This window comes from Cucurbita maxima, unplaced genomic scaffold (assembly GCF_002738345.1).
Source record: "Cucurbita maxima cultivar Rimu unplaced genomic scaffold, Cmax_1.0 Cma_Scf00009, whole genome shotgun sequence".
NCBI lineage: Eukaryota > Viridiplantae > Streptophyta > Magnoliopsida > Cucurbitales > Cucurbitaceae > Cucurbita > Cucurbita maxima.
In genome coordinates, this window is record NW_019272025.1 from 3961494 (window position 1) to 3985546 (window position 24053).

The 24053-nt window shown below is 36.6% G+C and overlaps 3 protein-coding genes across 7 annotated transcripts; 1 reads left to right on the forward strand and 2 right to left on the reverse strand.

The window, feature by feature from the left end:
* Window positions 1-28: 28 nt before the first annotated feature.
* LOC111483669 (serine/threonine-protein phosphatase 6 regulatory subunit 3-like) lies at window positions 29-10526 on the reverse strand. 2 transcript variants are annotated; one of them, XM_023129921.1, is made up of 19 exons: window positions 10242-10526; window positions 8512-8615; window positions 8227-8313; window positions 8046-8121; window positions 7874-7948; window positions 7639-7692; window positions 6973-7032; window positions 6766-6882; window positions 5897-5991; window positions 5604-5812; window positions 5135-5232; window positions 4808-4911; window positions 4466-4631; window positions 4040-4162; window positions 3084-3166; window positions 2441-2582; window positions 2278-2307; window positions 2004-2074; window positions 29-1380 (listed from the first exon to the last, which is right to left on the reverse strand). In XM_023129921.1, exons 1-19 carry the CDS (start codon window positions 10278-10280, stop codon window positions 561-563), a joined length of 2553 nt encoding a protein of 850 aa, XP_022985689.1. In that variant the 5' UTR covers window positions 10281-10526; the 3' UTR covers window positions 29-560. The 2 variants fall into 2 exon arrangements, with proteins under 2 accessions (XP_022985689.1, XP_022985688.1); XM_023129920.1 differs by having other exon boundaries at window positions 29-1383; window positions 10242-10525.
* Window positions 10527-11666: 1140 nt separating this feature from the next.
* LOC111483628 (CASP-like protein 5A2) lies at window positions 11667-14254 on the forward strand. 3 transcript variants are annotated; one of them, XM_023129851.1, is made up of 4 exons: window positions 11667-12185; window positions 12540-12672; window positions 13621-13815; window positions 14006-14254. In XM_023129851.1, exons 1-3 carry the CDS (start codon window positions 11974-11976, stop codon window positions 13810-13812), a joined length of 537 nt encoding a protein of 178 aa, XP_022985619.1. In that variant the 5' UTR covers window positions 11667-11973; the 3' UTR covers window positions 13813-13815; window positions 14006-14254. The 3 variants fall into 3 exon arrangements, with proteins under 3 accessions (XP_022985619.1, XP_022985618.1, XP_022985617.1); XM_023129850.1 differs by having other exon boundaries at window positions 14014-14254; XM_023129849.1 differs by lacking the exon at window positions 14006-14254 and having other exon boundaries at window positions 13621-13986.
* A 1079-nt stretch (window positions 14255-15333) lies between these two features.
* On the reverse strand, window positions 15334-21451 carry LOC111483626 (homeobox-leucine zipper protein REVOLUTA-like). Of its 2 annotated transcripts, none has more exons than XM_023129847.1 (18): window positions 20555-21451; window positions 20052-20211; window positions 19615-19703; window positions 19415-19505; window positions 19221-19316; window positions 19034-19147; window positions 18870-18953; window positions 18557-18712; window positions 18392-18466; window positions 17914-18020; window positions 17659-17842; window positions 17282-17470; window positions 17125-17205; window positions 16911-17045; window positions 16321-16646; window positions 16048-16153; window positions 15822-15971; window positions 15334-15744 (listed from the first exon to the last, which is right to left on the reverse strand). In XM_023129847.1, exons 1-18 carry the CDS (start codon window positions 20785-20787, stop codon window positions 15595-15597), a joined length of 2526 nt encoding a protein of 841 aa, XP_022985615.1. In that variant the 5' UTR covers window positions 20788-21451; the 3' UTR covers window positions 15334-15594. The 2 variants fall into 2 exon arrangements, with proteins under 2 accessions (XP_022985615.1, XP_022985614.1); XM_023129846.1 differs by having other exon boundaries at window positions 15822-15974; window positions 20555-21450.
* Window positions 21452-24053: the final 2602 nt, after the last annotated feature.

Genomic DNA, 24053 nt, shown 5'->3' on the forward strand with positions numbered 1-24053 from the left:
CATACCATAAAATGTTTCATTTTATTCATAAGAAGGATGCATATCTAATTCATTAAAAAGAAGAACAGTTTCGTGGTTACAGATGTGCCTACATAGAGTGAAACAATTTAGTCAGAATGCAGACTGCAAGTCCTGAACACTATTAGGCAACTCTCTCAGCCTGGCGACACCACAGCTATCACTACAGTTTTACCCAGAGGACTACAAAGGGAAGCAGTCGTCAATCTGAACCATGCCAATACGTCCAGCTATTTGAATATGTTAAGATTTTGACATAAGAATCAAGAATGTTGTTCTTATAATTAAATATGAAGTATGATGGATCAGGGTAATCCCATGAATCAGAAACAAAAAGAAACCTTGAATAATCAGCATAACAGTCAGTAACAGGTAAATCGTGACAGCCACAACGCATTCTACCATCCAATCTCCACATAGAAACAAAAATATACTGTACATATGTCCACCCAATGCACCGATGCTCATGCCAACCGCAATGGTGTCCATGATCATCGGAAACAACCTTTTCAGGCTTAAGAGTACGTAGTGTGGAGATTGCATCATTCCAAAACAGCCACCTCATGATCCACTCTCCAATAATTTGCATCATTGAACTCCTTGATTCCAGCCCCATTCTCATCGGAGTTCTCCTTCTCTGGCACCTTAGGGACAACGCTCCTCTTAAGTGGCCCAGCTTCCCCAACAATCCCCTCCTTGAGGGCCTGCTCCATAGCCTTCTCAGTGCCTTCTAATTCCACACCAACGAACTCGACATCTTCTTCGAACAATGAGGGCACAGCTGTAGTTTTCTGACTTTGATCACTGCCTTCTGATCCATCGCTTGAGCCTGTTGTAGTTGGAGAGCCATTTGGAAGACAAACTTCTCCTTTTGTTGGAGAATTAACATTAGGTGCTGCAAATTCAATTTGAGAGGCATCAATGATATCAGATTTATCATTATCCTCAAACGGGTTCAAACTGGAACCACCAACTTGCAAATCTGATGCTTCTCCCCATCCTACCCAGTCAGGCAGAGGCCTATCTCCATACATATCCTCTGTATCTGGTGTCTCAAACCTGAAGAATCCCAAATCGTTAGATGCATTCAACCCAGAGTTCGAGATTCCATCACCACCAGGTTCAGCCCCCGGAAATCTACTAGGAGGCCCCGGCTTGGAACAGGAAGTGTCAACCATAGAATTCTTGCTAACAGTCAACTCCTCCTCACCAATCACCACCTCATCATCACTACTGCTGTTACCACCACTAGAAGTTCCATTCAGATTAATCTCATCCATCCTCTCAGGTGGTGCTGTGCCTGCAGCTTCACTGTTAACTCGCTCGTCTTGGAACGCAAACCAATTAGAGTTGGTGAATAGACTGCTGCAAGAATGAAACACAGCAGGTTATATATTCCACATAGAATTTCAGCCCATAAGAAGCAGACACAACTAGAAGTACACATACACTTCCTAGATGAACTTTCTCACAGCCATTATAAAGATATGAATCAATACATGATGAATTATAATGAAGAAAAGTTTCCTCTTCACGCCCAACATCCCATCCTAAGTGTTCAAGCATATCAGTAAATATGCTCACAAATGGGCAATGAACCATAGGAAAAAGGCCTGGAGATTCAACAAGAATATTGGTATAAGAACAAAATCATTCAAAATTCGATCCGATCATCTACATAATAAAGACCCGGCTTTAGTGAAATAGTCAAGCTGCAATGCGACACATTTTTCAGGCAAATTCAGAAAAGGTCAATAGTTGAAGTCACATCTAATCTATGCACATTTTATTCCCAAAAGTCATTTTTATGAAGTGGAACAATCCAATAAAGAAGCATCTAAGAAATTTTCTCACAATTTGGAAGGATTATTGGCCACATAGTTCCAAACCTAATATGAAGGTACGATCATAGAGAAAAGGACTGCTTTTTTCTGGTTTATCAATGTAACGTTTCTTCAATGAACGCAAGATAATTTAAAACTCACCTTCCTTGATCATCACCAAGCCTAAGGGATGATATAACTACCTCAGCAGATTCATCATCAAAATAGACATCCTGTACTCAAAAGACAGCAGCTCAGTGAGAATTGAGGAAAATTAAACAAGGAAATGAAAAGGATGGCCTCCACCAGCCACCTAGCTTATACACCATATTCTCAAAGAAGACCCTCATTAAAATTACGCCAGTGTCTAACCAAAAACCAACTTCACACACTAACCATAAACTCAAAGCCCCCTCAACTAAAACAACATTATTACCTCATCATCTTGAGCAAGAGATCTAGGGTCCTGCAACAAAAACAAAGAGTACATAAGTAACTCCCATCTTCAATCTCTCCTCCACAAAAAATACGAAAATAACTCTTCCATAAGAAGAATATAAATAATAGAAGCCTGACTAATATTTGTGCATGTTGTATACCTCCACAGTACCAATATTCCCATACGATTTATATCTAAAAGCCTGGTTTAAATTATTTGCTAATGCTGCCACATCATAATCTCTATCATGAAGGTCATCATCATCACTATCTCTAGTCTTGTCTTGCAATGCAGTTGGGCGACTGAAAATTCAGAGAAGAATTGTTGAGAAATCCAACAGTCCGAGAGATCAAAAGCTTATCACTGAGAAGAGCGCTATATAAAATTAAAAGGTAAAACGGTCTTTTGGGAAATAAGTTTTACATCAAATGAATTCAAAGAATCAAATACTTACTCTGCCCTAATATAGAAAAGAATCGAACATAACATGACCCCAAGAGACAAAAAAATAAAAATAGAAAGAAACAAAATAGAGGAGAAAAGGAAGAGACATACTTTGAAGTTACAAAGCACTAAAGCAAAGAAAAAAATACTTCAATCTTCTATTGATATATACTTAAAAGTGAAAATATTAAATCAAAAGTACATTCTGCAATAAATAACTTTCATATAACTGCGTGTTTTGGAGCTTATGGAAAAATAACAGGGACAAGTCTGTTTCAGATATACAAAAATCCTGATTCTGAAGAAATTATTCTTTTCTCATGAATATAAATACGATAAAGGCATATGCTAAAACATACCCACAAGCCCACCGATAGACATTTTCAACCAAATTGCGGTCATGCAAAGTCGTAGCTTGCCACTCATTCCATTCAGTATTTTCCTGCAAAGAAGTTACAGTCGAGTCAACCCAGCCAGAGAAGGTTATGACTAGAAAGTTGTACAAACAGAATTGGTAAAAAGAAGTTCCAGTTACCAATGCATATGGAGCATGGAAGCTACCGAGCAAGGACATGATTTAAAATGAGTTAATAGTGAATTACAGGCCCATGCCTCTCTCTAAATAGCACCAAAAAACTACCCTCAATCTCATAGTACCTCAGTCTGGAATTTAGGCTAGACGTGATATTTTGACCTTCTACAATATTAAATATTCCTCCAAGTTAATTACAATCAGGACAATGTCAGTTATACTCAACCATAACCTGAACCTGGAAATCATAGTGTGGAATGTGTACGTTGATCCCTTCAGATTCCAGAGGTTAATCGAGTAAAATCAGAACAATTACGTTCTCCAACAATGCATGACCCAATATTGGGACAGAGTAACCTACGTTTCTAAATTCTAACCGTTTACCAGAGCTTCCAGATCAGCATATACTTCCTAAATTTTATAATTTTGAGGAAAGATAAGACACTGAATTTCCCCTGTGAGGGTGTAAAATTCTCGTGGGAATCAAATTCATCCGGTGGATTTCTAAGTATGGCAGGTTTGAGAATCAATAAGGCATAACTCCTTGACAAGAAAGTAGTAGAGCATCGCTCTTTGATTCCCAACCAGCAATTTCTATAACAATATCCAGGAAATGATTAAGAAAAACATATTAGCGGTACAGGGAAAGGAAAATGGTTAATTACAAATTGTAATCATCCAGAAAATAACGATGCTGTTGTATGAAAAAAAAATACACATCATATTGAGTAAGGCTGTAATGATTCCCAGAATAGTGGAGAAACTAAATTAATCCATACATACCAGAAGATATGCCCGAATACAACTTTGACTGTTCCCCATCTGAAGAATCTTATTAGAGATTCGTGTAGTATGTCCTAAGTTACATACCCGCGGTGCCCGTTTTCCAACAGCAGGAAGCGTTGGCTACAAAAACAAGAAAATGTTTACATTATCTTTAAGCTTTCATAGATTTATTTGGTTTTCATGTAATAAAGTACATCTACCAAGAATGTTACTTTTTCATTTCAATCACTAACATTAAGGAAACACAGAATCCATGCAAATTGTTTTTTTATATATAATAGACATTGAATCTACGCTAATTTTAAGATGTGCCCTTCTCTTCTCATGTTGATATCAATGTGATTAAACGTTATTCCACAAACACAACTTGGATCAAAATAATGGTATATATCAGCGAACAAACCAACCAAGAAAATTCTCTACCTGATTAGAATCGGCCAAAATATTTGGATTTTTCTCTGTTTGAAGAATTTTCCCTATCAAATTGCACTCTCGAAGAAGATGATCAACAATGTCATCTTTCTTACTCTCCAAACAAGATAATATAATGTTCTCTACATGATGATGCAAAAAATTATTACAAGGGTACCTGCATCAGATAACATAGATAAACATAAATAGAAATAGAAATAGAAATAATTTTAACAAATAAGCAGTTGTCAAGTATGAAGGTTCCTACAAGAATACTTTATATAGGAAGATCCTATAAAAATATAATTTAACATCTTTCAAGACTTCAATATTACGACATAAAGAATTTCTTACTCAAAGAAAAGATCAATCACTCGTTTAATGGTGCCCGAGTTAATTAATTCTTTCTCTGCAGATGCATTGCCTGTTTTCAGCAACACTGAAATGAACTCCACAACCTACAACAGGACACAGAATTCATTCAGGTTTAAAAATGAAAAAATAAAAAACAAAAAGTAAACACACACACAAAACATGCCAGAACAAAATCAAGTTCTGAAACAAAATCCTCTAGAAACTACAATAATCAAGAATATTACCAGACAACTAACTTCTAGCAGAGAGCCATACAATCACATAATTGAACATATAAACTTATACAAACACAAATTCAGCACCTACCTTCAAACGATGTTTTCCAAGAGGAGGCCGTAATTCTCCATATGTTGTAGGTAATACTTTATCATCCAATGACACGGTTAAGAGTTTTAACAAATCACCTGTGAGGGGAATGCCATCAGAAGCTAATAGAAGAAACTTACTTCCTACAAGTATATCAAACATTTGCAATTTTGGAGACCACGGTGCTATATTCGTAGTGCTACTTAAAATGCTGCTTTCCTGCTGTACATGCACGCAAAATCAATGGGCAAGATGTATAAAAGAGACCACAAAGTGCATTCACCTATCAGTATCAGGTCAATAATTAAATATTTCTTTGGAAATTTGATGATTATTGACCGATACTGAACGGTGTATGCACCTTGTGGTTTCTTTTATGCATCTAGCCCATTGATTTAGAGAAGATAAAGAGAACACAAGTGTGAACTAAGACACCACCAAATGAGTGGAACAAGCATCATACACTAACCAAGTTTAGGAAGCATTGCACCAACAGTCTCTGGATCAACAGGAACTGGACATTCATACATATGCTGATTTCGGAAAGAGTGAAACAAAGAAGAATATGCTGATGATCTCTTTGGATCCAACAAAGAAATGCATACAGAAAGCGAGTGCACAAGGACAGACTTTGAATCTGAATCTTCCAAAGCATGATTAAATATCCTTGCAACAAAACTGCATAAGAGGTAATTAAGGAGTCAAAAAAACAACTTTTTCACATAACATAGAAACTGAATAAAGAGGCATTTCTTGGTCAACCTGGGACTAGAAAGTTTGGAAGCAAGAGCAGAAGGAGCATTACGGGCTATAGCACACAATGTTTCTGCTGCATTTGCATGAACCTCAGGAAAACTCTGATCCAAGGAGAAAAAGTAAAATTAGTTTGATAAATTATATGACTCAAGTTTATGTAGTACTATTCACCCAACTCATAAATGACGCAATATGCATCACAATTTTACATACAGAAAATAATCCATTTCAAACTTAATTCTATTATCGACTAGTACATTGTTACATTTTTTTACTCTCCAATTAAATTTAAATTTCAAGCATGTCAACCTGAAGGAACAACAAAAAGAAAACTGATCTTATTTATAAGGATTTTGAATTTCCTTTGCTACCTTTATCCCCATAGTAATGCTTAAAATAGATTTTCCCATAAAAAAAATATGACTGCTTCAGGTCCAAAGACTCTGTCATCTATTTGCCAATTTCTCATAACCAAATAATAATAATAAAAATCCAAATTATGGAGTTCATCAGGAATGCTTGATAGTATAAATTAACAACATGAGCATTGCACAAGGAAATGTGAAAGAATGGAGAAAAATATGTTGAAGCTCCCAACGGAAAAGCATCTGTTGAGGCAAACTAAGGGGCAGCTTAATTTGTAACCAGATAGACATGTGATGTTGATGGCTTCCACCAGTGTACAGTAGCACATGCGGTTCAAAAACAATTAATTGAGCAAGAAATCAATGTTAATGCAATTTATCAATTGTAATAAATGAACTCCACTTCTTTTCTATAAACAAAATGAAATCAGCTTATCAACAACAATTTACAGCACAAAATCTACAACCGTAATTTCACATCTATATAATCATATAGAAGCTATCACTCACAGATGGATTCAGTTTATCAACAATCAATTCCAGCATATCACTCTCAGACAACCATTGCATCACATCCATAAAATTTGGATAGACGTGATCATCAGCACCTACAAGTCGTACCAAAACCTGCAAAGAAAACTCTATTTCTTATCAGAGAGCAAACTAGTCAGCATTTAAGATTTTATTAATGGAGAAGCCTTAACAAGCCTACACTACCTCCATAATGGATGTGATTCCAATTAAATCAACTAATTGCCGCAATACATCTCGATGAGCCTGCAAAAGGGGGAAATACTTGAGACGGCAGTTCACTACATTATAGGACAAAGAAGTAATAAAAGAAAAAATAAATTAAAAAATGTAGCCATATGTTGATAAGAATATAACACCCTACAACCATCAATCTCACTAAGCAATGTCTGACCCAGAGTGTTTGGAATAAGAAAGTAACACTTTAGAAAACACATTTGATATACAGCAATAAACAAAAAAACAAAGAGATTACATGAAAAGTAAATCAGACCATGAATGAATGTCCGGGAAAATAAAGATGAAAAGCTCAATTAATACACCTTAAGAGACAAGAATGAGTAGCCTTATAAGATATCCTTCAAGAAAAATGATAAATGCACAAGCACAGAAACTTTATGGAGCAAAACATTTGCAAAAAGGTTTGACTGTGAGACCATAAATTCTTGGTCAATCATCAATCAACCAAGAGAAAACATACATATACATAAAATAAAAAACACAACTTCGGTAATTCTAATTCATGTAGTCAAACTATATAGATACATATATTGCAGCCAGATACTAGATAGTAAAAGTAAGTCCCAAATTGAGCAAGAAGCAGAAGTTTGGATCTTGTATACGTTGACATACCTGGACATAGTGCATAAGTGGAACTGTCTTCCGTATCATGAGGCATATGATTACCTAATTTTTTTGAAAACAAAACAACTTTTCATTAAAATAGTGAGAAGTTAGAGAAAACTCCCTTCAGGAGCATACAAAGATCCCCAACCCAACAAAAAATACCCGTATGATTCCCTAGGACTTAAAATGAAATTTAAGGAGCATGAGATGAATCCATTTCTACAATAAAATTTCAAGGTACCTTGCTGAAATAACCAGCTAACAAAGCACTATGAGGTCGGTCTGGTTCCAAGAAGGAGAAAAGCATGTTCATTAGCTGCAGTCAAAAGTAAGATGATGTTATTTTTCATGGTAACCACATCAACCAAATTATGGGGTAGATAACCAACAAAAAAAAAGGTATGAGCCTGTACCTCTTCCTCCTCTACTAGAGTCTTCAAAATAACATCAATTTCACAAGTAAAAATCTCACAGGCAATAAACGGGAACCTAATTCACAATAAGCAATCAATAAAACAGTTTGAAAACTAGGCGTAGAAAGAAAATATCTAAAATGTGTGTGCGTACACGTAAATAATTAGAAAATACTATTACTTGAATGCTCGTTTGCTTTCTGCATCCTCTGGAGGTTCTTCAACAATGTAGCGCAATAGTTGTTCCACCTGGGCTCTGTCTCGTAGACTGAAGGCAAAAACAATTGTCCATTAAATTTTATGGGTGAATCATAAAGATCCATTCCTGCTCATATTAATGATACATCACTAATACCCAAACCCATCAGAACATTCAACCAATATGAAATTGACATATTATGTTAACACAAAGAATCAGATTAAAAATAAAAGAACAAGCAAATGATATAATGAAAAAGAACCCTACAAGTTAACTAAACGACTGTTCAGGGCTTTGCATTCTTGAATTATTTCTTCTTCATCGAGAAGCTCTTCCAATGAGAAATTTTCTTTGTCTAAAATTGATTCCACCTGACAGTGAAACAAATGAAAAAACATTAGAAGATAAAATGGTGGTGTAAGTATAATTAAATTTACATGCCTACTTACAATTTTTATGAAAAATAATAACAGTAAAGAAAGAATTTATATGCCTCCATTGCAACACTTTTCTGAAGAACGATGGGAACCAATTCAATATCAATGTTGAAACTTACACCTTGAGGCTCGTCTTGAGACAAGCCAACAACTTTTAGCCTCAAGATTTGCGCCTCCTTCGGCCATAAGAGACTTAAACCTTTCTTAGAAGAGGCGTGAGAGGCTTACACCTCTGTAAAATGGACTAACACTTAAAGTCTTTACACCTCATGAAGAACAATATGGATTTGACTCATCTTCACTAAATATAAACGCTTGAGTTGTGAAAAATTGAACTATTACTACTTTTCCTATTTTCCTATTGTGACTTCACCAGTATTGAAGACAAAGTTTATAGCATAAGTCAATCTTAGAATTTTTGTTTAAACGGCAATTGACAAAGGTAGTTTTTTATACTTAATATGATTATTATGTTTAGCAATGCTAGGTCCTACCAATTTCAGATTTGTAAAGTCGGCTCACCTCTTCAAGAGTAAAAGCCTCAAGGCTAATTTTAGCCTTTTAAAAGGTTGTTCATAATGCGAAGGTACTAATGTTACATAATATGCTGAAGAATCAAGCAGTTTACATCTAATCATTCATCCTTCCAAACCAAAGAACTGGTTACATTTGATTGATATTCTTGTTTCCATTTCTGAAACATTTTCAACGAAAAAATGAGGAGAGAGAGATGATAATGCTATTTTGTTTTCAATAAAAAAAATATATTATGTTCCCCAAACTATGGGAAAACTTTTATCATAATTCAAAAAGTTAGCAGAAATGCTATACAATTCAAGAAACATCGTTACACTCATACAGCCTAACTTTGAAATTTCTATGGAAACAGAGTCCAGATGAACATAAACAGTCAACTCTTCATCCGTTAAGACTTAAAACTAATTCAGAAGGTTAGAGAACATGTCATTTATTCAAGAAGTAATTATACAATCACACAGCGTTACTCTGGAATTTCTTTGGAAACCGGATGCAGATGAACATAACAGGTCAACTCTTCATCAGTCAAACATGAACCTGACTTAATCGAGACAACTTCGAAGGGAAAAACACAACTGACGACAAACGCTAACGCGTCTCAATTTCTGGAACAGTTCAGAGGGACAAAATAAAAAAGGGGAAGCAGCAACGGTTTACATTTTGCAACACATAATACGTGCATGTGACAATAATTAAAAATAACAATCATGACAAGCACTAAAACCTGCTGGAGTCCAACTCAATCAGTCCAGACAGCAAACAATCTCCTAAAAAGTATAACTAGAGTGCCAAACCCCAGATTTAATTAGGGAGCTCCATCAAAAGAAATGGCCAGCGAATCAAATTGAAAACAAAGTAATTGCACGTGGTATAAACCAATATACGTCAACACAAACAACAAAAATAGAAATCCATCGGCCATACTTTAAAACAACTCCGTCCCTATTCCCAGCCATTTGAAAACCCCAAAGCGTGAATTGGGCAGGTGTATTCGGTGTAATTAGATGTATCAGAATCACTTACAGGAGATGAAGTAGAAAGGGAAGTTAGCCTCCAAAACATGTTGAGGAAATTGAAGGAGAGGTAGATCTGCGAACCCTATTTGCAGGGAAGGGTTTAGTTGGAGAGCGGAGGATAAAAAGGAGGTGCAGATTCCAGACAGAGAAGAGCAGCAGCTTGAGAGCCTGGGGAGCTGTGAATCTGGAAACCCTAATTTTAAGGGAGATGGAGATCGGGAGGAGGCAAGTCTGTAAAGATGGAGAGGAACAGAAGACAGAGCCACGAATGAAATATTATTTTCAAAATTCTGACAGGGAAGAGGACGATAATATATATATATATATATATATTTTAAAAAAAAAAAAATAATTAATGAATTAAAATAAATACAAATTATGAAAAATAAAAGGAAAAATATCTCGAACCGGAGTCCAAGTTTTTGGTGGCGCAAAAGGTGCACACCATTGCATAACCTGCACCTGCTGCACCATATTTTCCCTAAAAATTCCTTCTATTTTTTGTTCTTTTTTTAAATTAAGGTAAAAAAGTTTCATTACTACTTTTCTATACATATGTATTGTATTATTAATATTTATAAAATATTTTTTTTCACATATTTTAAATTTTTACCTCTGATCACGTACACACGTTTAATTGAATTAGAAAATTTTTGAAGTCTAACTCGAAATTTTAGGTTAATTAAGTTGGTAGTAACCCAAGTAACCAAACCCGTCGAGTTGAGTTGGTTTAGTTGTCGGGTTGTTCCTTTTTTATTATTATTTTTTTAAAAATTGTACTTATTCACGTTACATGTTACATCAATAACTAAAATCTTATAAAACTCAAATATAGAGTATTCACGAGTATTAGCATAAACGTAAAATATTCTTAATTTTTATAATAATTTTTAAACTTAATACTTAGTTAAATCGAAAAATAAAAATAAAGTTAGGATGAAATAGATGGAATTATTTTGATTTTAAATTTTTTATTTAAAAGAAAAGTCAAATTATAATTTAAAAATATGATACTGACCGCATTACCCAAAGAAATGCATATTTTAAATATAAATAAATATGTAATAAAATAGTGCATCTCGATGTCGTATGACGACTTCCTACTGGAATTGCCGGTTGATTTCGAAATCACGTGGTTCCATTACCGTTTGATTGAAATTTGAAGACGACACGTCGCACTGGGCTCGCTGACGTGGTAAAGGTTAAGGGTGTTTTTGGAATTTAATTTAATACTCAACGACTGCTAAATAAAATAATAATAATAACAAACTTACATAAATGTTATAATATTAATAATCGGATAAATTGAAGTGAGGGACCACATTTATTAAAATAATGCCACGTATGAATGAGTTCACCAAACTGGCCCCACCAATATCCAGTGACCAATAAGAGCACAGGAGGAGTAGTAATTTTTTCGATAAGTCAAAGTTGACCGATCAACGACTATTGTTATAAACCCTTCGTCGCCGGTCTGCGCTTGCCGTTTCGATCGAAGAACTAACGACCTATGATTCTCCGATTCGTCCCTTCCGGTTGGATAATTCCATAATCAAGTGAACCAGAGAAGAATTTTGAATCTTAGAATTATTGGATTCGTTTGATTGTTACTGTTTTTTTTATCTAGGGCGAAAAACGGCAGGATCAGAGGCTGATTTCGGTGGATACCTGGGATGTGATCGACGAATTAAGGAGTATATGTTCGAAGGAGAAATGAATTGATTGCATTGTTGGGAGAGATGAGCGCGAGCTCTGCGTCAATTCATCCTGTGGAGGAAACACCGGCGACCGATGTCGGAGACGTTGCACCGATTGTGAGTATGAAGAACATAGAGGGCATGCCCGGCACTCGCGGTGGTCTCGCCCTTCGCTGCTTCCAGTTAGGGTTCGCCTCTGCTGCTTTTGGTATCATGGCCGCCTCCAGCGACTTCGCTTCTGTCTCTGCATTTAGGTGATTTTTCCTTAACTTGATCAAAAAAAAAAAATTCTTTAATTCTCACGAATTCTTATTCAAACTTGTTTGATAGCATACTCATAAACGCTGATGAAGGAAGAACTATAATCGTTCTTCAAATTTGACTTTACAAGGCACTATAATCGTCCCCTGAATCTAATACGCTACTAAATTTCCAGTATTTTATTAGTTCATTTCTACGTGCGTTCAGTGTTGTGAATTAATAACTATGCAGTTTTTTTTAGCCTAAATTCTTCAATTATCACGTCTGAATGAGCTTAACTGTTGAGGGCTTTGCATTTTCTACTGGATAACAATGGCTGATACACTCCATGTTTTTCTTTGCTTCAGCTACCTTGTCGCAGCTGCCGGTTTGCAGGGCTTATGGAGTTTTTTCCTAGCAGTTATTGACATTTATGCTCTTTTAGTGAAGCGGAACTTGCATAATCGTCCAATTGTTACTTTTTTTGCTGTAGGTGATGGGGTAAGTTCGTTTAACACCTAAATCCATCTGAAACCAATTGGCTCGTTGAAATGCTTTTACAATCTTCTTCTGTTTGTCCATTTTAACTTCTCATGTATCAAACATTTCCTATCAATGTCTGTCTGAGATCCCACATTGATGGGAGAGAGGAACGAATGCTAGCAAGGACGTTGGGTTCCGAAGGGAGTGGATTGTGAGATTCCATAGTGGTTGGAGAGGGAAGCAAAACATTCTTTTATAAGGGTGTGGAAACTTCTCTCTAGTAAATGCGTTTTAAAAACCTTGAGGGGAAGCTTGAAATGGAAAACTCAAATAGGACAACATCTGTTAGTGATGGGTTTGGGCTGTTAGAGTCTACAAAAAAACCTTGAGGGGAAGCCCGAATGGGAACACCTAAAGAGAACAATATCTACTAGCGGTGAGCTTGGGCTGTTAGAGTCTGCGAAAAACCTTGAGGAGAAGCCCGAAAGGGAAAACCTAAAGAAAACAATATCTGCTAGCGATGGGCTTGGGCTGTTACAGTCTGCGAAAAACCTTGAGGGGAAGCCCGAAAGAGAAAACCTAAAGAGAACAATATCTATTACCGGTGGATTTAGGTTGTTAGAATCTGCGAAAAACCTTGAGGGGAAGCTCGAAAGGGAAAACCTAACGAGAACACTATCTACTAGTGGTGAGCTTGGACTGTTACAGTCTGCGAAGAATCTTGAGGGGAAGCCCGAAAGGGAAAATTTAAAGACAATATCTGCTAGTGGTGGGCTTGAGCAGTTAAAGATAGTCAAAACGAAGCTACTGATTACCAATGTTGCTAAGTATCTGAGAACTGTTGTCTTCTGACCCATGTTGATAATTTTATCATCATCACAACCATCAAATTTTGAGTACATGGGGCTTGCTTGCTATGTCGGTTATAAACAGTGAAATAGTTGGCTCTCTTGTCTCCTCCTACAGATCACCACCACGCTCACATTTGCAGCAGCATGTGCTTGTGCGGGCATCACAGTCCTAATAGACAACGACCTCGACCTTTGTTCGGTGAACAAGTGTGTGCAGCTTCAATCAGCAACTGCAATGGCATTCCTCTGCTGGCTCACCACATTGCCTTCATTTTTCTTCAACTTCTGGTCACTTGCATCAAGATGAAAGGTAACTCGACCAAACATCAGTAAATACCCCCTTCCCCTTCCCCTTCCCCTTGCATTCATCTTTATTTGTTCCTTCCTACCGTCAGTTTTGTTGGGATTCTACACTTCATTTACTGAAACCTTTACATTTTCAAATACTATATATGATATTAGTTTGATGTTCTTCATTGTTTATGATACTATTCTTGGAGGAATGTAGAATCCAATGCTGCTGTCTTAAAAAAAGGTGGATTTTTTGTGTCGCTTCCTCCGGATGTCCTGTGCACTAATTGAAAATACAAACGTTTTGTCATTATCTCTCGTGTGTATTATGGGAAAGAATCATTTACCCATTGTGAGCTTCATAAGCGTACATGTTTCTTAGTCTTGGATTGAACAGAACGACATTCTTCTCGTTGTGGCCTTATTAGGTGGAATATTGTGAAACTCTGTCGAGTAAAGGACTACATGTCAACTATTGCTAAGATATATTCATAATGGTCTAGTCTTTCATTTTATCTTCGATTTTTTCGTAAATATATATAATATATATCATACAGGTTGAATAGTAAAATTACATAGATTTGTGAAATTTACCTGGTAGGTTAAACTTTGGGTTCTAAAATCCTAGATGGACGGGCTAAGAACTTGAAATATAATTCTTCATGGGGGACTTGAGACTTAAGCTTGGCGAATTGAAGCCCTTACACGTATAAGAAATGAATAAAACTTCCATTAATTTCCATACCACAAACAAGTCCAAACCCTTTCTTCTTGGACTGCTCAAAAGTCACAGACAAGAAGACAAACATTTTGTTCTTAGACTAGGAAAAAGTATGATTAATTTGAACGTTTATTGCGTAATAACTAATAAATGACTTTTTTACTTTATAATACTGTTATAATGGTTCATTATTTCAGAGCATAACTTAATGAATGCTCGTCCGTTCATGGTAAAAATAGAATGATAAATCCTTCTGAAACAAAAGTCAAACCAAACAAAAAGAAAAAGGCTACTCATTCCCTTCCCACCAAAGCAATGAAACGATTTACCGCGCTTTTATGCTTCTCATCCATTCTTTGAGTGAGTCGAGTCATCGGTTGGCTTGCTTCACCGGTCTGATTAATGACTAAAGTGGAGTCAGAGAGGTTCTGACTAAAAAATGTGAATGAAAGGTCCATGAATCTAAGGAATAGTGAGTTCTTGATCTCCATTCTCTGCACGGAGCAAAGAACCAAAGCCAATCCTTTATAGGGTCTTTATCATTTTGTTAGGTCTCAATGAGGGGAGATCGGGTCCGGCGACAGATGCAATGCACGATCTTAGTTAAGACTATCTTTTCGTGGGTCATTATTTGTTATCATATTGTCCACTTTGAGAATGAACTCTCGTGACTTTGCTTTTAGTTCTCCCAAAAGTCCTCATAACAATCGAGATAGTATTATTTACTTATAAACTCATGATCAACCTCTCCCAACCATTTTCAATAGAACCATTATCAAACTTTGAAACAGGTTTAACAGGACAAGAGTTGGAGGATGATGAGAAAAAGAACCATAGCCTGAAAAGCTTCAAAACTGTCTCCTTCATGGGTCATGTATTTGTAATCTAATGGGCTCGCCAATATTTACATGAATCAAAATGGACATTAAAAGCAGAATGAAATGGAAACCAATTAATTAACAAAATAATTAAATTACTTTGGAGGCCAGACGTTGAAACAAACATCTTCATCTTCATCTTCGTTTCACTTGTTCCAATGGACGAGGTCGAGGAGCCATTGAAGAAGGCTTGCTTCAATCAAACAAAGGACCAATTGATGAATGAGAAGGCAAGGCAATGGACCGTCGTCTCGTCTGCCTCAAGGACTTTCCACGCAATGGCTTGTTCGTATGAAACGTGTCGCCCCATGGTCGATGCACATATTCCACCAGGCAAGTATGCAAATCCCTGATCGAAAAGCCGAACACAGTTTACAAAATACACATTACCAACAGAATCTTGATGCAAAGAGTGAGTTAATCTACCTGCTGCATTAACTTTGGGAAATCAGAACACAGAGCTTTGCGACCAGACTCGTCAAAGATCTTATCCAATGTGATGTCTTGTAAGGCTACTAGAGTTGTCTCCAACATGTCAAGACCAGATTGGTTTGCAAACAGGAAAACAGGCAGTGCCTGCTGCAAGTAAAACCAGACAAAATCAATCAAATTACTGAAAAAGAAGTTTCTATATGCTGTTTTTTTTATGTACCTTAAGCGAACAGCACAATATTGCATCCTGATGATTCCAGAGATTTTTCAACACGGAATCACTTTCCAAGGAATCCGACCTGATCAACTCCGATCCCAGTTGGAAACTGAAACAAGATATCATTTAAAAGAAGATTAATAAACTACAGTATCGTCGAGCTACATAGCCTAGTTAGATCCTCCAATGTTATATCCTTTATATTTCCGTTTTCTGCTCGTACACAACTAACTAACACGTGCAGTGTATGAAAAAAACGTTGTGATCAGAAGATACCTATAGCTCTTGCATATCCAGTGTGCTAGAGTAAGAGCTTCTGGGGAACCAGGAGACAGCTTTGGACCCAGTGCTGGACTGCCCCCAGAAGGAGATATGGCCATTGCAACTCGTTGCACTGAGGAAATGACGCTTCGTACATACTGGTGTGCCATGTTTGTAACATTGTCCTGCATGCTGCTTTCGAAAGGAAACTGGAATGCAATAGTTAACACTGATCTAGAGCTCGGACTTGATGATGCATCTCCAGCAGCATTGCTAGTTCCACAGCCCACCTCAAGACTTGATGTTAGATCCAGAGTCCGTTGACTACCCTTTGCGTCACTCTGCATTAAGAATTTTTTGGGTTATAGGGTTCGTTCATCGAGCAAATGAACACATTCGGCACAAGACGAGTTTAAAACACGGCACATATCCTAAAATATAAATTCCATATGCCACACAAATAAAAATTCTAGGATGGGAACAACATTGTCCACTAGAATTCAATCTTCAGAATGAAACTTATGCTTACAGCCAAAATTAAAAATTCACATCAAGAATAAGTATGGAGGATCACAACAGATTCATATGAAACAATTATACTCAACTGATCTGGAATCCAATGGGATGATTCGAAAGCCAGAAGGCAGCAACGGGGCGTCGTCTGGAAACATCTCATCAATAGGTGCAAAAATGAGTTCTGAACAGGCTCCTACAGCATTCTCGTCAATTCCACTACAGATCTGCAACATGAGCAACTTATTGTTAAACCAGACAAGATCATCGAGCATCCAAAAGAACTTCTAATAATCAAATACCAACCTGAAGAAGATGAATGTCCCTCGAAACAAAAGCATCTTCTTGTACCATAGGATGTCCCTCAAGTCGAATTACTTCAAGCAACTGGAATACACCATAATCGGATATTATATAGCTCTAAGCACTAGATGACAAGAAACAGAGACCATTTAAAACAAACCTCTTCATTCTCGATTGTGTGACCAAGTGGCATGATGATTTGGCTACCAGTAAACCTCGTGGGTCTCATCCCAGGATATGCGTATGAATTGGCTTTAAGGGTTGCCGCAGAGTACGCATCAATGTTGAAATCAGCCCACTCTGAGCGATGTTCCCTCAAGAAACGAACTAACACAGCAGGAGAAACATTCTAGCATGGAAAAAGAAAAAAAAGAAAACAAGAAAAATGAACAAAATGATTTCTCTATTTGTATCTCATTAATGAGAAAGAATAATCCTACCACATTTATCAAACCAGTTCATAACAGTCAACTACATCAAAATCGATGCTAAGAAGAAAATAGCTACCATAAGTTACGCAACAGTAAATAATCATACTTGGAGTAGCATGGATGCCTTTGCACAAAGAACACCCCCAGGATAAGTCAAGGAGTTAGCAGGGTTCGATGTTGTGCCAAAATTTTTCGTAGAATTCACAGCAAGTACCACATCCTCAGCACCTTCACAATTAATCAATGACCATCCGTTGTCATTAAATCCATTCACTGCATCATTAAAACCCCTGAAAGAAGATAATGCACATATGAGTTTGACATACATGTTAGAAAGTAATAAGAGAGAGCATGTAGATACCTGCTCAATCTTTGGCTAAAAGTTCGCAGAACAGCAGGTTGCCGGCCCAGACCATAAACCACTTCACCACTTGTCTCCTGAGCTATTTGCCTAATGTACCGCAATGCCTTCACAAAGACAAGTGTGCATTCAATTGATAAATCAAAGAAAAATACAATTGTTAAGTCATGCTTTCGCTGCCCTCTTCTCGAGCAGTACAGCATAAAGGGTCATCAAAAACTCGCTATCATACATGGATTTTAAGAAAGAAATTTCCTTCAGCAATTCATATTTTCCACACCTAGCGCCATTAACCAGATGACTACACTGTAGAACGCGTAATAGGTATGCGGGTATTTGTAAACTAATTTTCTAAAAATCACATTTCAGCATTATAATGTGTACCAAACAAGCTCCAAATGGTACGTAAAAAAAGTTCTTGATAAAAAACTACAACTTTTCAAAAGATCTATAATACTTCAGGAAACAATTATCTTACTGCTATAGTCATCTTCTGAGCCACTACTTTTGATGATTCATAAAGTGGTCGCAACACCTCAGGAACATTCCATGCCTACAATATCGATAAAATAGGAGTAACGTTATAATCAAGGAATCAAGTTTTACAGAGTAAAAAAGATCTGGGAGAGCATGCAAAACAAACCTCAAGATTTAGGTGATCAACAATATGTATGATGGATCCACCACCCTCACATGGTCGAATCAGGTAACCACTTGGGAGCATCTCAGCTCTCACAAATTGAGCAGCAGCAGCTGCACTAGGACCAGCACCAGAACCAGAGAGTGATCTCTCGCAAACCTGAATATATGGAGGGCCAAGAAAAGAATAGATATTACCCTACACATCTATGTTCATGAAGGATCAACTGCCTATAAATATCGATGGATCAAAAATAAATGTTTCTTTTCCAATAGAAAAATTACTATTTCATGTGACAACTAAAACTCATGCTTACCACAAGGCTGCCATTTTCTAAAGTTGTTGTGTATCTTAGCGTCCAAAAATCACGTGCAGGAGCAAGGGTAGTTGGAGCATACACCTACAACAGAACCGACTCCCTTCACTACTGTGTTCAATACATGAAAGGAAAAAATAAAATCAGACCAGTTTTTTTTTTACCTGTGTGTAAACAAGTTCAATTGTCCCACCGTTTCCAGCTGGAAACATGGTAAAAACCTCGAGGCTCCGACAATCACGAAACCACGAAGGACGATCTTTAAGGATCTCGGCAATCTGCATAAAACCTAATTGTTAATGTTCTTTTACAGACTCATGACCGCTTATCACTGACAAGACTGGTCTTTACCTTCGAAGACTCCAAACTTACAAGACCACAGGCTCTTGCTGCCACTCCACCACAACTTTGTGAAATGGCAAAGATCCCAACAGAATCCGGACCAGGCTGGCAATAAATTATAATCCAGTTATGATGTTTTATATCAGATAATAAAAGTCAACTTTAAAAGCATAAAAATCTGCATTGAAAGAACATGTTCAAACCTTCATCCCAGGCATCTGAACCCAATCAACAGCAGTTCCTGTAGCCTTTGAAAGGAACTCTGCCAAGGTCTCCTCTGCAATGGAAAGGAGTCTGCCAAACACATGGAAGACGCATAAGGTACAGTGACAAGCAAACATACTGCTCATTTAGAGGTAAGAAGAAAAAGAAAAAACAAATCTTAATTGGTTTAGAAAATTACCCAGCTGCGTTATTAGCATCTCGTCGAGAGGGCTGAGGAGTGGTGACCACAGAATCGCAGCTTGCATCGGTAGTTGCTGCAGCTGGCACCTGAAACATGGGAAATAATAATCATAACAATAGGATCGTAAACCACCCTTTATGGAAACATAAAAAATCAAAAATCAAAACAGAAAATTCTTCTACACCAAAATAGCCAGCTAAACTTCTGACATCCACAAAAAAAAATTTAATACCTAGCCCAGAATTATCTAATTTCTGCCGTAAATGTGCCAACATATACTACATGTCAAACTATCAATATGGTTAATATAGAAAATAAGTCACTTTTAATATAAACAAAAAGAAATGACTCTCTTTAACAAAACTTATCTTTTAGGATATCTGTAAATGCGCACAAGATAAACTAACAGATGGATACATAATAATTATGCTTACTGTTTGCAATTGCTGCCGCATAAACCCATTTTCACACACCAATTGTGAAACTTGTTTCTGAAGCCGATCATTCTCCTCCATCAACAACTTGTTCATAGCATTTAATTTCCTGTTCACTGTTTGCAGCCGAGAAGCCTCCTTCCTTTGCTTCTCCCTACATCTGCATGGCCAAACACCATTACCATTCCGCATCCCAAAACAGCAAAATTCCCAAACCAAAGTAATAATTTCTGTATGGTAAGAAAAACAAACTTAAGAACTACGATTAAAGCTGGTTTTATTTCATTCCTCTCGGGTTAAGCAAACAAAAGATTCATAATACTATTTCCAAACGCCACCGGTGTCTGGACATTTGAAATTGCAGGAAAAGTGAATCACTTTAGACATAAAATCAAATCAAGAAGCGAAGGAGAGGAAATGTTAAGAGTTGAAGCCAAACATCTGGGTAGTAAATCAAAGAACTATGATAAGATACAAATGACGAAAAAGGATTGTGCAAATACCTGCGATTCTGAAACCAAACTTTGATCTGCTTAGGCTCTATGTTGGAAAGAATTGGGCACTCCCGGACGAGCTGCTGCCGTCGAAGAGAACTTGGTTTCGGGCACTCAGCATAGACTCGCTCAAGAGCTTCCACCTGCTCTGATGTGTATCGAACGTACTTCCCAGTACTGTCGAGATGCCTGGTTATGCTCCCACTACTACTCTCCCTGTGCTGAGCTATAGCCATGGCCATTTCGTCTATAACCCGCAACGCAGATTCTAATATCCCAAGCTAAAATCGCTGAGAAACCCAATACAGAAACCGAAAGAGCTTGATGGATTCGATTTCAAAGCTTATGTAGAAGATTTAAAGGCCCAAATTCGAGACCCCAGGAAGTTTTCTTAGCCTTGGACCTCGATAGAGAAGGGAAATGCCAAATGGGGTTGCAAAATGAAGCCCCAGTAGTACAGACACTCGGCTAAAAATTCAAAACAGTACCCCTTTTCCTCTGGTTCTGGAAATCAAAGCTAATTCGTTCAACTGAAAGCTCTTGAGCAGCAAGAAATGGAAAAAGAAACTCGATATCTCATAGTGGAAGTTCAAGTAAAAACTGGGTCGCTGAGCTAAACATCCCCACGCCCCCTTTCGCTATGCGCCACGCATAAACACCATTAGAAAGAAAGAGAAGTATAAGCATTCATGTGGGCATCGAATGCCGTGGCGTTCCAGAGAAACATATAGAAGAAGAGACGGAGAAAAAGACAAAAAAAAAAAAAAAAAAAAAGGGCGAGTGAGAAGCAAGGAAGGAAGGAAGAGGAGCTCGGTGCCCTAATAATGAAGAAGAAAGAAATGTTTGGGCGTGAAGCGAAGTGAGAGAGAAAGGCAAAGAGACGATGATCTGAGCAGAGGACTGTGTGAGAATAAAAGAGAAGAAGAGAAATTGATCTGCACGCATACCGACAAAACTTGCCAGTGGGAGTACCCTTTTTTTTTCTTTTTTTCTTTTTTTTTTTTTTTTTTTTTTTTTTTTTTTTTTTGTTAGATAATATATATTATTAAATAACAATTATTATAATAAGCTGATTTTATTTTTTTATATTATATTGTAAGTGAAGTGATTTCGGCGCATTTACGTCGTTGTCCCTTGTGTGGAGTTGAAATGACGAGTTAGGCCACTAGACGCCGTCATTCTATGGCATTACCCTCGTCTTCTTTTAAAGTAAAAATATATAAATTTATTATTTTCACATCTTCCTAATTTTAAATATAGCTTTTAATAAATTTTCAAATTAGTTATTTGATAAATTTTATGTAATTAAAAGATATATTCATGTAACTATATAATTATATATATCTTGTCGAATTTGAATTTACAGCCAAATTTAAAAAAAAAAAAAAGATTTAGAAAACATTTATAGATTAAAAAGACTAAAGCTAGAACAATCCAGTGATTTTTCTTTTTGGATTTCTTTTCTTTGGAAGACGCGTTTTTAAAACCTTGAGAAGAAGTTCGAAAAAGAAAGTGCAAAGAAGACAATAGTGGTTTTAGGCTATTACAAATGATATCAAAGTCAAACACGGGGCAATGTGCCAGCGGGGACGTTGGGCCTCTAAAGGGTGGATTGTGACATTACATATCGGTTAGAGAAAGAAACGAAGCATTTATTATAAAGGAGTGGAAGTCTAAAAGGAAAATCGAAAGAGAACAATATATGATTATCGATAGGCTTGGCTGTTACAAAAGCTAGTAAAATGATTATGAAACAAAGCATCAACGTGTCACTTTTGGAATATCAATGATCGAAAAAGATAAAATAAAAATAATATTTGAAATGTAATAATTTTATGGATTCAATTAGTTTAATGTTTAAAGAGGATAGGGCCGTAGAAACCTAAGTTTAAGGTATAATCTAATTGGATGAGTAAAAAGTGTGACAACACCACCTTAGACTTTGAGTCCACTTTCAAAATTTCTCCCCTTTTTCTTTTGGGTATTAAATCTTCTAACTTTATCTACAAAATCTCTTAAATTAAAAAGAAAAAGAATAAGAATATTCTGAGGGCGAGTGGCAAAACCGTGAATTCTTGGGAACATCAAGGACAAATCCCTAACACAATAAAGACGAAAATATGCGGAGTTTGAAGGCGGTTTCATAATTCCAGACCAACATTCCTTATATTTTTATTATTGTTATTATTATTTAATTAAAATAAAGGCGAAATTGGTCCACAATCTCAAATCTTCAGTTTTTATTTTATTTTATTTTATTTATATATATATATATTTTTTTAATATGGGAATAAATTAATATGAAATAATGGGTTGCCATGTATTTTTTTTTTTCCACCCCCTACTCTTTTGGCACGCGCAAAAAGTAACCTCACGTGCTCCCCACTTCTCTCAATTAACCTAACCACCTTACTTGACATTGCATTTGTTTACTCTCATCTCCAATCTTAAAAAACTTACCTCTTTCTAATTCGGTCTCATTTAGAATAAGTTGTCAACAAAGAGATGAGGCTAAGTACACAGTGGGAGGTTTGTTTGTAATAAATCGAATATTTTAGAAATATTTAGGAAAAAAATAATGCAGCTTTTGGAAAAATTCAAGTTTTTTTCGGATGAGGTTGTTACTTTGTAAGGAAGGAGTTGGTTGAACAAACTATCTAGATCCTCTTCCCAAAGTAATAGAGAGATCTTTTACTTGTTTCATTTGATTTTGGGATGAACGACTGGTATTGATCTAATAAGTGAAGCTATCGTATGACTATTTGGCTCGGACACCCGAACATTTGTATATACTCCCATAACCATTAACCACACATGCTCACCTTAAATGGAATGACTCTCTAAGTTACTTTCGTTCTAGAGTGATGGAGGGATCGTACCGTTCCAACCTCTTGTTTTCATGTTTTTCCTGGAGATTTGGAGAAAGTTGCAATAAGTAGGATTTTCTTAATCCTTCCTTCTCAAAAGCAAGAACAACAAGAAGCTAGAAAACTCAGTCGTATGGATATGTAAAATAAAGGATTTCTAATCCTACTAATAAAGGGATAGAAATAGATACTCAAATTAAAGTGAGTAAACAGAATTTCATACTCGATCTCGTAGATACCTATAAAATTCTATGGAAAGCAGTATTCAATCCAAGTGTGACTTAAGATTAGAGGTGGGAAGGGGGATTAGGAATTATAGTAATGAAGTAAAATAAATAAAGTGTTTTGAGTAGGGGAAGGGAAAAGGAAAAGCAAGGAGAAAGTCAAATGGGTATATTTTGCTTTACAAAACTTTAGGTTATGGGATTAACATTCTTCCACTTTGTCCCCTCCCCCTTCGCCCCACCCTTATAATCCTTCCTTCATCTTTTGTTCACTTTTCTGTGCTTTTCTGTTTCAACACAAAACTATAATATACGAGAGAGAGAGAGAGAGAGAGGGAGATATGGTGGAGGGTTCCATCTCCTTTTGGGTGAAGCCATTGCTTTTGTCATAGGAAAGGAATAATATTAGTGGAGAAT

Coding starts and splice junctions, on each gene's coding strand:
- LOC111483669 (XM_023129920.1), bottom strand. CDS start 10,280: ATGTTTTGGAGGCTAACTTCCCTTTCTACTTCATCTCCT. Junction 5,233..5,603: donor TGCAATGCTTCCTAAACTTG/GTTAGTGTATGA, acceptor TTCCCCTCACAG/GTGATTTGTTAAAACTCTTA. Junction 2,583..3,083: donor GTCTATCGGTGGGCTTGTGG/GTATGTTTTAGC, acceptor CTGAATTTTCAG/TCGCCCAACTGCATTGCAAG.
- LOC111483628 (XM_023129851.1), top strand. CDS start 11,974: ATGAGCGCGAGCTCTGCGTCAATTCATCCTGTGGAGGAAACACCGGCG. Junction 12,186..12,539: donor GCTTCTGTCTCTGCATTTAG/GTGATTTTTCCT, acceptor TCTTTGCTTCAG/CTACCTTGTCGCAGCTGCCG. Junction 12,673..13,620: donor TTTTTGCTGTAGGTGATGGG/GTAAGTTCGTTT, acceptor CTCCTCCTACAG/ATCACCACCACGCTCACATT.
- LOC111483626 (XM_023129846.1), bottom strand. CDS start 20,787: ATGGCCATGGCTATAGCTCAGCACAGGGAGAGTAGTAGTGGGAGCATA. Junction 19,148..19,220: donor TAAGTTTGGAGTCTTCGAAG/GTAAAGACCAGT, acceptor GGTTTTATGCAG/ATTGCCGAGATCCTTAAAGA. Junction 15,745..15,821: donor TCCCAAAGTTAATGCAGCAG/GTAGATTAACTC, acceptor CTTTTCGATCAG/GGATTTGCATACTTGCCTGG.